At 39.1% G+C, this 15,089-nt stretch overlaps 1 protein-coding gene across 2 annotated transcripts in view; it reads left to right on the top strand.

The window, feature by feature from the left end:
- trappc12 (trafficking protein particle complex subunit 12) overlaps positions 1-15,089 on the top strand; it is a 57,140-nt gene that overhangs the window by 7,085 nt on the left and 34,966 nt on the right. For both annotated transcript variants that reach the window (XM_078399208.1, XM_078399207.1), the window contains exons 3-6: positions 2,134-2,250; positions 4,781-4,894; positions 5,516-5,654; positions 12,924-13,036. In XM_078399208.1, coding sequence (XP_078255334.1) covers positions 2,134-2,250; positions 4,781-4,894; positions 5,516-5,654; positions 12,924-13,036 — 483 coding nt within the window. The remainder of the gene's footprint in view (positions 1-2,133; positions 2,251-4,780; positions 4,895-5,515; positions 5,655-12,923; positions 13,037-15,089) is intronic.

Consider the following 15,089-nt stretch of genomic DNA (forward strand, 5'->3'; position numbering starts at 1 on the left):
AGCAGATATGTTGTGGCATTTAAAAGACATTTGGTTGGTTACATGCATATGCAGGGAATAGAGGGATACGGGTTATGTGCAGGTAGACAATTGATAGTCTTTGCATCATGTTTGACACAGACATTGTTATCCATGGGGCCTGTTCTCGTGCTGTACTGTTGTATGTTCATTACTGGTGTATTTAGTGAAATGTATGAGAGAGTAGGACTTGAACTAAACGTTTGCAAAATGTGATCCTCAGTGGCACTACAGTGCCACCAAAAAAGGTCCACACGATACCATGGAAAATGTGGATCACTTCCCATATCTCTAGCCACCTGAACGAAAGCAGACATCTGATGAAAGTTGCTACCATCTATCATGTGTCAACCCAATCTTTGGCCTTCTGAGGAAAATAATGCTTGAAGATCTGGACCTTGCAGAGGCTGTGGTCTATAGGATATTAATGATTGTGCCACCCAGTACTTTTCCTAGATGTGGACTGCATCCAGTAAAGCGCAAGAGAAATGCCATCAGTGCTATCCCACAAATTCCTCCTTATCCATCAACCGGAAAAGCAAACTCTCCCAGGCCAATATTCGTGGATTGAGGCCCTACATACATTTAGCTTCAAATGCAAAGTCATGATATTCACATTCCTGACAGCAAAATAGGCCTCAGATCTCTGTCATGGCAAGGCATGACAATGTCATGGCATAAGGATAGAATAAACAATTCATTAACATTCTTAATTTGTGCTTTGAAAAAATGTAACTTCCCCACTGAATTCATGGCAAATGTCAAGCTGAAAATGGAGCAAAAGTGACTAGGTGACTTTTTTAGAATTTGAGGGACTGTTGGGAGCATGCAAAAACCCAATCAAATGTCTAGGCGCTTACCTACCTGATCTCCCGGTTGCTCAGCACTTTAACTCCCCCTCCCATTCCCAATCTGACCTTTCTGTCCTGGGCCTCCTGCATTGTCAGAGTGAGGCCCAGCGCAAATTGGAGAAAGAGCACCTCATATTTCACTTGGGTAGCTTACACCCCAGCGGTATGAACATTGACTTCTCTAACTTCAAATAGCCCTTGCTTTCCCTTCCTCTCCATCCCCTCCGCTTCCCAGTTCTCCCACCAGTCTTACTGTCTCCGACTACATTCTATCTGTCCCGCCCACTCCCCTGATTATCAGTCTGAAGAAGGGTCAAACCCGAAACTTCACCCATTTCTTCTCCAGAGATGCTGCCTGTCCTGCTGAGTTACTCCAGCATTTTGTGTCTGCCTAGGCACACCATCTCCCACATCATCAATCCTACTGCCCCCATCCCCAACCTGCCCCCTTCTTTCACCCTTCTTGGCACACACTGATCTCGAATCATCTCAGAAACCATGGTACTCCAGTGAAAGTATGTTATCCTGTATCCTGAGAGGCTGCAAGTTATCTGATGGGCCTAATCAACAGTGAGGCAATTGATCCTGATTTTCAACATTCTGGCAGAGAACTTAAATGGAGTAAAGTGTTTTTAGGAATGGGATTAATGGAAATAACTAAAAACATAAATGGTCTTTATTTTTAAACATTACAAATATATCGATGACCCAGTTAGTATTCAAGTAAATTGCAATTATAGGAAAGGGACAGTTGGAGTAAAGCATTTAATTTCTTTAATTTTTGAAATGATATATTATGTTCTTTTTTTTTGAAATTTGGATTTTACACTTAAATAATAAACCATATTATAATTCTGTAAGCAGTACTTTCCTGCAACCTAAGATGAAAAACTAAATACAATTGTTCCACCAGTCAGGAGAATTTATTGTAGCATTACATGTTTATATTGGTTATTTGCCTTAGAAATGTGCACCCTAGAATTTATCAGAGTTGAGAAGAAATTAATGAAGGTGAAAGATCAACGTTTATATAGATATGTAAGGATCATTAATGCGCATTTGATTGTGTTCAACTGCAGCTGGGTTGATCTTTAATGGCTAAGAAATTATTGGAAATAATTCCAGCCAGATTTGCTGATTTGTTTGTGTGTTATAAAACATTGCCTAGTTTAAGGCACCATGACAGAGTGGGAGTTTAAAAAAAATCTGCTTAGTCTGCCACAATGACTCATTAATCAAACTGGATTTGCTTTGATCCTTTCAGGGTGATGCTGTCAAGGAAGTAATGCTGCGATTTATGGGAGAACAGGCTGCAATGAAGAGACAAGTTTTGACTGCAAGTGCTGTAGAGCAATCCTTTGTGGGGCTCAAGCAATTAATAGTAAGGAAAGTTTTTTCTTTATACAGTCAGAGTGGACAAATAAAAGAACATTCTCATGGTAGTCTTGTTTGCTGGAAATGATGTACAGAAGGGAAGGAATCCCAATGGGCCAGCCATTTTATAAAGATCCATAGGCTGATTTATGGGTGGATGTACCTGTCACTGGGAAATTCCCAAGTGAAAAATGTAGTGTGACCTTCTGCTCAGAAGAGCACTTCAATGATGCCTGGTAGGACTGGATAGAACAGACTTTCCAGCTCTCATTGGACCTATCCAAACGAATAGGAGAAATTGGCTGCAGGTGAAATGTATGTAAATGATTTAATTTGATATAATTATGTTGCCTTAAATGCTTTAATTAATTTTTACGTGTAGTGTCTTAATAATTTGGGGGATGTGGATGGCACCAGCAATGCTGGCATTTACTGCTTCCACCTGATTTTGCCTAATCAAGGAAGGCAGGCTCAAATACATAGGCTGATTGGTTAGGGGGATGGATTTCTTTACTTATTCTTAAACCTTTAAATAATTTTAACTTTTAGATTTCTGACAGGCCCTGAGTGATTATGAATGCGAAGATATTCGCAAATATTCAAATGGTGGGTCTGAAGATGAGTGAGCAAGACTGGGATCTCACTGATGTTAACTGTTCTTGAATAAATGTAGTTAGGAATGTTATGCTTTCATTCCTGCTCCCCTTAAAGCCAGCTCTCCATTATTACCACTATATCCTAACCACATGTACTCACTTCCACAACATCTTTCAGTGTATTACACAAATGCATTTCAACTCTTCTTGGCCCTCCTCCATGACTCTCTCTCTCAAATCATTACTTTTTCTGAATACTCTTTGGCCTCATGCTGTTTGCCTTCACCCATCCTCTGTGCAACCTGATTCTCCACAGTGCTTTATCCTGGCTTTCTTTGTCCAGAATGGGATTGGATAGACTGACTTGAGAGGCTAACCGAATTGTATACAAATTTAATAGGATAGACGTGGAGAAGTTCGATTGTAATGTGATAAAACAAGAGACGATAAATATAAGCCTGTCACCCAGAGATTGTCTCCACATTCAAACCACATATTTATTGAAACAAGTATTATGGATGAGGTGAAATTGGATTCATGCAAAAGGGTGAAAGAAATGTTGATACATCTGCACAGAGAAGAATGGGGGAGGCTTGTGAAGTTACCTTTTTCTTTTAAATGTAAATCTTTTATTGGCAAATTGCTGAAATCACACCGTGATGCTCAGTTCCATTTGTATGGAATCAAACATCATATTTCTCACCAAATCACACCCTTTCCTAACATTTCCATTTCTCCTTCCAGCTGGAGCTTCCTCTCGAACAGAATAGCAGAAAATGTATCACCTTATGGACACTTTCAAGAATAGAAAAGCTTGAAGGCAATGAAGCCTTTTTAACTGTCCTTTTCTTGATTTTTTTTTTCAAAAGCATTAAAGATGAGATTTTCCTAAGCTGGTAAAACTGATCATTGTAAATGATGCTCCCAAGATTTGTACATACTTGAACAAATATACCCTCGGGACTACCATTCCCAAAGTAAAGTTGAGTCATTGCCTTTGAGTGAAAGGGGAAAATTTGGAGGGAACAGTAATACGAGTCCCAATGAAAACTATTTTTTTTTAATTGCAAATGTTGGAAATCTAAAATTAAATAAAAATAAAACGCCGGAAATGCTCACAGTCTGGCTGCATCTATGAGCAAAGAAACAAAGTTAACGTTTCTGGTCAAGGAATCTTTGTTCAGCTGTGATACGGGATCAGCTTGTTATTTCTTTCCCCTTTTTGTTCCACTGAGAGTGGAGCACTTGGCAGACTGGCCTTTTGGGTGTGTCGTCCAGCTCTGCTATTTGCGACTTCTACATTCTTTTGTCTGTTCTTTGTCTATCACCCCGGGTTTTACCCTATCATCTAAACAACGTTATTATGTCCCTTCCCCGTTTTGACAGAGGGTCTTTGGCCTGAAACTAAATCTGTTTCATTTCCCACAGATGCAACCTGACCTGAGTACTTCCAGCACTTTCTGTTTTTGAACTCAATAGTTGCTCTTGAAAACTTTTAGTCTTAAAACCACTTAAGAGGTTTCATATTTGAGTATTTGTAAAATTACAGTCATGTCTTGATGGCATCAATAATTGGAGTTGTCATTGTCCAAAAACACTTATTTTATCAATTTGGGTATAAATCGTGACATAGAAATACTTTGACAGCCAATACAAATGTTGTCTAAATTGATCTCATAGAGTTCTTGAAAGAGGTTTTATCTTATTTTTTTCGATTTAATTGGAACTGGCTTCTCCAGCACTGCAACCTCCCACTACGCTGCCTTTACCAGGAATCTGGAATTTTTAATTGACAACTTTGAATTTGGTTCACCTTTTAACATTCCGGATTGGAGACTTTGCATATTTATCCTGAATTCAATTCTATGATAGAATTACACTTATCTGTTCAAAGTATTAAAAGCAATTGGTGAATTGATAATTTCATTTTCTTTGCAACAGAATACTAAAAATTGGCGAGCTGCTGTTGATCTTTGTGGAAGATTACTAACTGCACACGGTCAAGGCTACGGCAAAAGTGGTCAACCAACAAACCACACTACAGATTCTGTGCAAGTAGGTGATTGTGCAATTTTTAAATTTGCTCTCTAATCCTCTGGAATTATTGCTTAGCTGTGGATGAGTAAACATTAGTTTTATAATTTTAAATAATGTATGTACATCACTTAAGTGAATACCTGTGTAAGGAAACTGCTCTCAATTAGCATTTGGGGTAAAGGGCAATTGATGTATATTTTAAGTACAGCATTTGAATCAAGAAAATATTTAAGTTCATTTTGTAGGTGGCTAGCATCACTCGAGTTTAAATTTAGTACGTTTGGATCCACATCCAACCTTTCATCAGTATTATGATGATACAAGCATTGAGATAAATCAATGCACAATTTTCAACATAAGTAACTTATTTTAGATTTAGATGCTAAACTTTTAAAATTTTAGAAATTTGGGATGTGCAGGTTTTATGCTGAACTCATTTATCTGTTCCTGATTTTGGAGTTGAACTATAATCTGGATTAAAAATATGCTCCGCTATGTTCCAGTTGTGGAGCTTCTGAATTAACTCTATGTACAGCAGAGGAAGTTTGAATTCAAAATGACAATTTTTAAACAGTTTTGGGTGATAGGTATAATTTAATATGGTGCAAATAAATTACATTTATATGTTCATTCTTACAGCTGTGGTTTGTGCGACTAGCCTTGTTGATGAAGCTGAGTTTATTCCAAAATGCTGAGATGGAATTTGAGCCATTCGGGAACCTCGATCAGCCAGACTTATACTATGAATACTATCCTCATGTGTATCCTGGACGAAGAGGTCATTTTTAACTTTTTTCAAAGTTAATGCTTTTTGGACTAAATAATGTGATTTTATAGAGAAAGCAGAGAAGTACATCTCTCTTAAATGTTTGTATTTTCCTTGAAATAAGTAACAAAAAAAGGTCAACGTCTCTTATTTACATTCAAAGTATATTTTCCCAAGGAAGTAAAATTTCTTACATTGCTTTTGTGTAAATGGTTTAGGAGGGAGAGATAGATCAGCCATGATTAAATGGCGGAGTAGACTTGATGGGCCGAATGGTCTAATTCTGTTCCCATCACGTGAAATTATGACAAAAAAATAAGGAAGATATTTAGATTTGGGAAACTGACAAGGGTGTATTAATATTCTGCTGCCATTATTGCCAAAAACGAAGGAGATGCTAGCATTTTTTATCAGAACAGAGAATAAGAAATCATTCTGAGAATAAATGGGAAACTTTTTTATTAACTGGAAGGTTGGTAAACAAACAAAATAAATTTAAATCATTTGGTAGAACCACCAGGTTTAGTGGAAGAGAAATGTAAAAGCACCATTTTATAATCGGAAATACAACACTTGAAAAAGTGAAAGAATCATATTCTATAATAATTGGATGAATTATTACAAGGAAGAAATCTCCAATTATGAAGACTGAACAGGCTTTTCTTAACGTTGAATCAATAATGCAAAAAAAGTGGCTTTTCTGAAGCTAAAATACTGATTGAATATAAAAGGGCAAATTCTGTGGAAATGGGTAGTAAAACTGCTCGTGTAAGAAGGAACTGCAGATGCTGGTTTAAACCGAAGATAGACACAAAAAGCTGGAATAACTCGGGCAGCATCTCTGGAGAGAAGGAATGGGTGACGTTTCGAATCGGGACCCTTCAGTCTGAAGAAGGATCTCGACCCGAAATGCTACCTATTCCTTCTCTCAAGAAATGCTGCCTGTCCCGCTGAGTTACTCTAGCTTTTTGTGTCTGTAGTAAAACTGCTCAGCAGGTCAGACAGCATCTGTAGAGTGAGAAATAGAATCTTTCAAATCAATGACTTTAGGCAACAGGTAAATGTTAGAAATGTAACTGGTTTTAAGTTTAGACCAATGGCAGGGAAAGCAGAGAGGACGAACAGAGCAAAAGGAAGGTCTGTGATCAATGGAAGCTAGAAGTGATTAAATACAGATGGTGCCTCAACTTGCTGTTTCTTCAAAAAGAAAACATCTCTTGTATTAATCCCTCAATACTTCACTGCAGTGTCTCAAAATGGAATGTAACCTGCAGTCTCTTGATTTGGACAAGAAGGTACCAAATGTGGCATGGCTGATTTGAAAGCATGCATGTGGCAAAGCAAACTATTGAGCATTGATTTTGGAAGCAACAAAAGCACCAGGCTAAATATGATGGAAATAAATTGACTGATTATTCTGCTGGTATGAACATTTTCTCTCTATTCACATCCAATATGAATTTCAGATTATGGTTTGTAGCAGAAAAAAACTAAGGTTTCACTTTGCTTGGCATAGCTTTCATTAAGCCAAGATGGCAGTAAAGTTATTTCACTTGATTTCAGTGATTATGGATTATGCAATTGGCCAATGTTGCTGCTGGTTTTTTTTTTGTTGCAAATCCCTGTTGAACTATCCAAGTCAACTGGTTGGATAAAATGAGATTTGAGTTCACTGTACAAGTAAAATACTATGAATGGGTATCGTGTTTGCTTGTGGAAACTCTCCTCCTTGATACATGACTAAGAGAAAGACCACAGGCTTCAGATACGTAGTTACTCCATCTGCAGATGTTACGGTTCCTACTATCAGTTCAATTTATTTTAATCAGTTACATGTTTTAATGGTTTTTCTTTCAAAAGGATGATTTCTATATCAAATGCATCTTTTCCCAATCAAATGATTAACAATTTACCTTTGTACAGGATAGGTTTAGGTGACATTTACGATGTAAGAATGTAAGAAATGGAAGCCGAAGTGGAAAATCAACCCCTTAAGCCTGCTCAATCATTCAGCAATTATTGGGTGATCTGCCATTATTTTCCAGTCCTGTCCCTATATTCCTTTGATTCCTTTATAATAGAGACATTTTTGATTTTCATTTTGAATTCACAATGAGTTGGTGTCCTCAACCTTCTGGTTGGAGTAAACCATAGATTCATGATTCTGCTGAAGAAATTCTAATCCTAAATGACACACCACTTATTTTGAAACTGTGATGTTCTAATCTCCTAAACTAAACAAGTTACTGTCCACTCATTCTCTACTCTTTTTTTAATCTTTTACGGTGATCTTTTAAGGCCACCTCTCATTCTTTTAAATTCTAGAGAATTTAGTTTGGCGTATATAAAAGCTTGTCATTGGGCAACTCAGATCAATCATTAAAACATTTTAACTGGATAAAATAGATTTGGCTGATAGTAGGAGTTAAAAAATCTGCACTGGCAATAACCTTAAGCAAACCTGATTTGAGTTAGAACAGATATTTTTAATTTAAAAATGGACCTGAGAATTGCTACTGGGAATGTTTTACATGTGTTTCAGCAGCAATCTCTTCCCCTTGTCATATTTAGCAAGCCTCAGGGTGCTTGTTTTCATCAAGCAGTGGAGAAAATCAATGACTGCTGAATGCACATCACTTCCTTTACTGTATCTTTAAGGGACTATTACTTGGCCACCTTGAATTATTTTATTTAGCCATCAGTATTTGCCACATGGTGCTGCTTCACTGTGAAAAGCAATAACGTCTGGAAAATATTATTCTGTAGCAAGAATACTGTGAACAGTGATGCTTAATCAGCACTCTTTAGATCTGCTAAGAATAATGAGCTGTGACTATTTAATAGCTCTTTATGAATTCCTGTCTGATCAATTTATCCCATCACAGTGCCTCGAAGAGAAACAGTTCAATTCCAAAGCGACAGGCCTTTGAAACTGCACATTAAATAATGTTCAGTTTAAAAAGGAATAACGAACTAGCATTTATTTGATGTTTATGACCCAAAAATATCTTGAAGTGCTGTGCTGCTGATAAGAATTTTAAAGTCTAATTATAGTCAGAATATTTAAATTTAATTCAAATTGTTCTCCATTTTTTTTTAAATTGCACATCGTTCTGTCCAGGATATCTGTTGTAGTCCTATTTGTGCTATTGGATCCAAATGCTTGAGCTCTCTGTTAGCAGCATCTTCACCCAATGGACTAAGAATTCATGAAAATGGCTTATTGACATCTCTTGGAGGCAATAAGGAATGCTTGCCATGCCAACAATGCAACTGTCAAAGAAATTAAAAAAAACTAAAGGCAGAATTCAATGTCCACATGAATTATCCAGCATTTATCACTCTCCAATACTTTGCAATGTTATTGAAGCATGGTTCAGTTAACAAACTCTGTTCAATGATGAATCATTAGTGTGTGTGTTTGAGCCATTGTACTCAATGACGTGCAGTGTTCATGGTGAGGGAATTATGAATTCTGAACTTAATGAATTGATAGTATCGTAGTTAACGTTTTGGATTGGTGATAAAATTATTTCCTGCTGTTACTTGCATAAAATGCCATAAGGTAGGCTTATAAGACCTTCCTTGATCCAAGCACGCAGCTTTTCACTTTTGAATTGCCCAACAAACAAAAGCGATATACTATCTTGACTATACTTCTTCCAACCCTGTTTCCTGTAAAAACTTTTTCTCCTACTCGCAATTCCTCCATCTGCGCCCAGGATGAGGTGTTTCATACTAGGGCATCAGAGATGTCCTCATTCTTTAGGAAACGGGGCTTCCCCTCTTCCATTATAGATGAGGCTCTCACTAGGGTCTCCTTTATATCCTGCAGCTCTGCTCTTGCTCCCCCTCCCCCCACTCGTAACAAGGATAGAGTCCCCCTTGTCTTCACCTTCCACCCCATCAGCCGTCGTACACAACAAATTATCCACCAACATTTCCGTCATCTCCAACGGGATCCCACTACCGGCCACATCTTCCCAACTCCACCCCTTTCTGCTTTCCACAGAGACCGTTCCCTCCGTAACTCCCTGGTCCACTCGTCCCTTCCCACCCAAACCACCCCCTCCCCAGGTACTTTCCCCTGCAACCGCAGGAGATGCAACACCTGTCCCTTTACCTCCCCCCTCGACTCCATCCAAGGACCCAAACAGTCTTTCCAGGTGAGGCAGAGGTTCACCTACACCTCCTCCAACCTCATCTATTGTATTCGCTGTTCCAGATGTCAACTTTTCTACATCGGCGAGACCAAATGCAGGCTCGGTGATCGTTTTGCTCAACACCTTGCTCAGTCCGCCTTAACCAACCTGATCTCCCGGTGGCTCAGCACTTCAACTCCCCCTCCCACTCCCAGTCTGACCTTTCTGTTATGGGCCTCCTCCATTTTCATAGTGAGGCGCAGCGCAAATTGGAGGAACAGCATCTCATAATTTGCTTGGCAGTTTACACCCCAGCGGTATAAACATTGTCTTCTCTAACTGTCCCTCTCTTTCCCCTCCCCCCTTCCCAATTCTCCCACTGTCTTCCTGTCTCCAACTACATCCTACCTTTGTCTTGCCCCCTCCCCTGACATCAGTCTGAAGAAGGGTCTCGACATAAAAGGTCACCCATTCCTTCTCTCCTAAGATGCTGCCTGACCTGCTGAGCTACTCCAGCATTTTGTGTCTACCTTCGATTTGAACCAGCATCTGCAGTTACTTTTCTATACTCCTTAAAATAATTCTTTGTAATCCGTGTTGGAATTCCCTTTCTTTGTCTGACGAAGGGTCCCTACCCGAAACATCACCTATCCATGTTCACCAGAGATGCTGCCTGACCTGCTGAGTTACTTCTTCTTCTTTCTTTGGTATAACCTGCAGTTCCTTGTTATTACATTTCCTTTCTTCGTAATCTGTCTCCAGAGGAATTTTGCACCCTTGAAATTTTGGTGCTGGACGGGTTGATTTTCTGGTTTGTTGGATGCTACTTCTAATAATACCCCAACATGATTTTTTTAATTTTACCTTTATTTTCACACGTCACACTGTAGGATAATAAATTTTCCTGCGAGCCAGGTGAATTTAAAGGGGCCAGGGAGCATACAAGTAACCTGGACCTTAGCTACAGCTGCTGGTCATTTACCCATGCTACTGATTTCTGGTGATCTGGACATTGGCTTCAGTTGCAGTCCCTGTCCACTGTCTGGCTCTTGAACTTGACTGGAAGCTTTTAACAGTAGTGTACTGCAGAGTGATGGTGCTGAGACTTTTACTGTTTGTAATACATATAAGTGACTTGGATGAGAATGTAGCCATTCTGAATAGTAAGATGACAGAAAAATTGATGGAGTTGCTGATAGTGAAGAAGGTCCTCTGAGATTATAGGGTCAGCTGGAAAGTTTGGCGGAATGGTATCTAATCCTGATAGGTTTAAGATAATGCCCTTTGGGAGGTCAAAATTTGGTAGGACAATTAGAGTAGGGACCTTAGGAACATTGATATACAGAAAGTTCCTTGGGCGCAACTCCATGACTGCACGTTGCAACACAGGTGGATACGGTAGTAACAAAGTATTTGTTATGCTTGCCTGCCAAGGCATAGAGTATTGGAGTTAGTTCATGTAAAGAAACATAATGTCCTAAGTTCCCAGGTGGCAGATGTCTGCAACCCCCTCAGCAGCCAGCATATCTGTGCTACCGGTCTCTCAAATGCTTGATTGTATGCACATGCTGTGCATAGATCTGGCATTTGTAAACGGGAGGATCTGTATTGCTTTCTGATAAAAGGCTTCAGGTTTGAGAGGTGCTATTAGAATAGCCAAGGCATGCAAGTGGAATGCATTTTGTAGATAGTACAAATAGCCACTGTGCACTGGTGATTTGGTACCAGTCATGTAGGTTGCTCTGTTCTAAATTGTGTAATGATGGCTCTGCAGTCATCCAGCAAAACAAAACTTCTATCACACTCCTGCATGTGTTCTGTAACTGATAGAAAGGCTTTGGGGTATCAGGATATGAATCTGAGCAGGATATCCAGCTTCTGGCATTGGGCTAGCCACATAATATCTATGGCTACAGTTGAGTCCCTACTCAATGCTGCTCCCTCTGTCCCCACCCCAGGATGTTGATGGTGGAAAATGTATCTATGTTAACACCAGTAAACATTGATCCAGAATTTTGAACCAGCATTGATGAAGAAAAGTGATGGTGGTGCTGTCTGTCTTGGATGGGAACCTGCACTTTGTTGTCTGCTACAATATATTATTGCAAGTAAAGATGACAGATAACCAATAGCTACCATAAAGGCAATATGGTTATAAATTAATGTTTTAACTAATTTGTAAGTGCAATGATATTGGCAGTAGCTGCATTGCTACCGGTGCTACCAGTGCTTATGTTTCATCTGGCTTGCATTTCCCTGTTTAAAAAATATATACAATTTCCAAGACTGCACAAAAATCTAAAATCAATGAACAATTCCTTGCCACTTGTGTTGTAGTCTGTGGCCTATTAGAAAAAAACAGGCAGACAACCGAATTCGTTTAACCTCTTTATTCTACCCAGGTAGGAGAGAGTCTAGAAACCGAAGCGTTTAGAAACGCTTAGGAAGCTAGAGTAGTCTCTCTCCCAGAATGCTCACAATTACACACATTTTATACCCTTTTATACATGTGCCAGTACATTTCTGTTGCTACCTTGTATGGCAAGTTTTACAATGTCCTATAAATCTTTGTGTCTTTCGGGACCTCCGTGTCCGTTGTGTCCATCGTGACCTCTTCTTTCTTGGGAACAAAGGGCAGTCCATATGGCAAGATGTTCTTCTTAACACTTCAAAGGATGGCTAACCATCAAAGCCTTAAAGCCAGTTGCCCATATCAAAGGATACCCTTAGCCATAAACCGCGCTTCCATGCTGACAACAGGATGTCCTGGCAACATAATCGAGCTGGAGCTTTTACACCTTTTTTACACCCCTGCAATAAAACCCATATGGCCACATGCCAAATGTTTGTTCGCCCTTACACTTGTTTGTTTGGAACTTGAGTAACATTCCTAGACGTATGATTTGGCGCCAATTAGAGAGTTGGGAATGGGTGTTGACATCACCCAACTTTGGACAAAACTAATATTCATTGTTAAATACAGGCAGTTTATCTTGAATTAATATTTTTAAATGTTATGAATATAGGTTCTCAAAAATATGAATAATCAGCTCAAAATGTGCAAATGACAATACCAAAGAAGCAAAAACTGAAATAGTTGATTGTCTCTTGTGGTCATTATTCTCAATTTCTTTTGTAGGGTCCATGATACCATTTTCTATGAGAATCCTTCATGCAGAACTGCAACAGTATGTGGGGAAGCCACAGGAATCATTGGACAGGCTGCATTGCCTGAAAGTAATATGCCAAAAGGTAGGAACGACATTTAAACGTTTGCTTAGGGTTGGTCCAGTTGATCACATGACTGGGAAATGTAGTTTGCTTAATAATGTTGCCAGTGAAGATATGAATGTCTGTTTTCAGAGGATCATAAAAATAAACTGCCTACAAGTTAGTACATCATTGCTGGCTGATTCTATCTCCACACATCTTAAGTACCTATTTTTTTCTTTTCTGATTGTGCTTCCATTTGTCATGGCTATTCTTTACAACAGAGAAAATAGGCTCTTGTGACAACTTTTATGCTATTATGAGTTCCAAACACATCCTAGCATGGCAGGCAGAAGGTTAGAGGTGCAATGTATCAGGTGTGTGACAATTCTGTCAGAACTTGCAAAGAGATATGCCAGTGAGTTTTCAATAGGAGAGAAAGCGGGGGATATCTCTTTATTGTACAGACCAAAAGAGATGTTTGTGACAGGAGGAGTCATGATGATTTAATGGCAGTGGTTATGAGTACAAGGAGCTTCTCAGTCTGTGTAATGAGCTGTTAACGACAGGTTGTGTTTTCCCATATTTTCCTTTATCTTTTTTTATATCTGTTTGCTAATTTATTTTTCCTACTTGTATAAATTTAGCCTGTGAAGCAAACATACTACCTTATCTACCATTCACAACTCATTACACAGACCAAGAATCTTAATAAGCTGGAAGTTATTGCCATTGAGTCATTTTGAATTATCCTATCCCAAACATTCCCTTTGTTCCACTCATTACTACCCCACCTGTACTGAAAACTAATTATCAACTCTGATGAAGAGGTAGTTTCATTTTCTATAGATGTTGCCTTGCCTAAATCTGCATTTATGTTCTGTTTCTCTAAGTCCGAGGTATATGGTATAAAACATATAAACCATTTATTTCCAGACTTGTGGATCGATAGATAGTTTGAGGCAAGGAATATTTACTGTTTGTTAAATGAATGTACTTTCGGTATCATGAAATATACAGTAAACCCATGCAATTACGGGCCAAGCCATCCGTTCATGTTGGCAGGAGATGAGGAGAGAATAAGCAGTAAAACACTCTTGAAGAGCGTTGCTTCGGACATGGTTTTGCAGTGGCTGCAATAAAGGAAGATCCCAGGGTGTTGGATACAGGTGCAGTACATGCTCCTACACCTGCTTCACCCCGGCAATGCGTTCCTCAGTTGCTTGGTAAAGGCGAAAGGCTTCCGTTGCATTGTCTGACTCCTTCTTCCCCCCCCCCCCCCTCTTCTGCCTGCTGGCACCATGTGGTGTGCTTCTGGTTGGGGGAACAGAGAGAGGGAACAGCATGAAGGCAGCATGAGTACCAGGTCTGTCCCTGGTGCACTGAATGTGGGTCCGGAGGCTCTGTGCCTCCCCATCCTGTGAATTCACCTTTGTTGAACACCCGGGCGCTGCGCTTCTTCCCACCTTTGGGTTAAACTAGTCAATGTCTATCCCCCTTACTCGGTCATAGCAGACAATCGACAATAACAGAGAGTATCCCCTCCCCCACCCCATTGGAATTTGCTTAATAAAATGGCTTGGGATTGCAAGCAGGTACAACATCTGGCTTGTATAGATCAATACAATGCGTTATTTATTTTATCCCTTGGTAGTACCATTTAATAAAGTTCTTTGAATATGGATTCTCAAATTAAAATATGTACTAATCTTTATCGAGCAAGTGCACACAAGAATATAGCCAATTAACATTTTTAGAGGTTTATGGTTCTTGTTGGCAACTGAGTAAAGTTTGATAAATGTGAGAGTTAGAGATAGTGGTGACAGATACTTTGGCCTTTCACAGGTGAGATTGAGAATCCTCTTCTCTCTCCCCCCCCCCTCCCCACTTTGATATTCATCAAAATTAGAATAGTAAATTCCCAAGCAAACTATTATTGATATCAAAATTGTTTTCTTTAAATTGTAATTGTAATTAATTTATTAGCCATATATGTAAAAACATACAAGGAATTTGATTTTCCATACAGTTCATACCAAATAAGCAACAAGACACACAACTATGTAAAAATTAACACAAACATCCACCACAGCGC

Source organism: Rhinoraja longicauda, chromosome 5, assembly GCF_053455715.1.
Source record: "Rhinoraja longicauda isolate Sanriku21f chromosome 5, sRhiLon1.1, whole genome shotgun sequence".
Classification (NCBI taxonomy): Eukaryota; Metazoa; Chordata; class Chondrichthyes; order Rajiformes; family Arhynchobatidae; genus Rhinoraja; species Rhinoraja longicauda.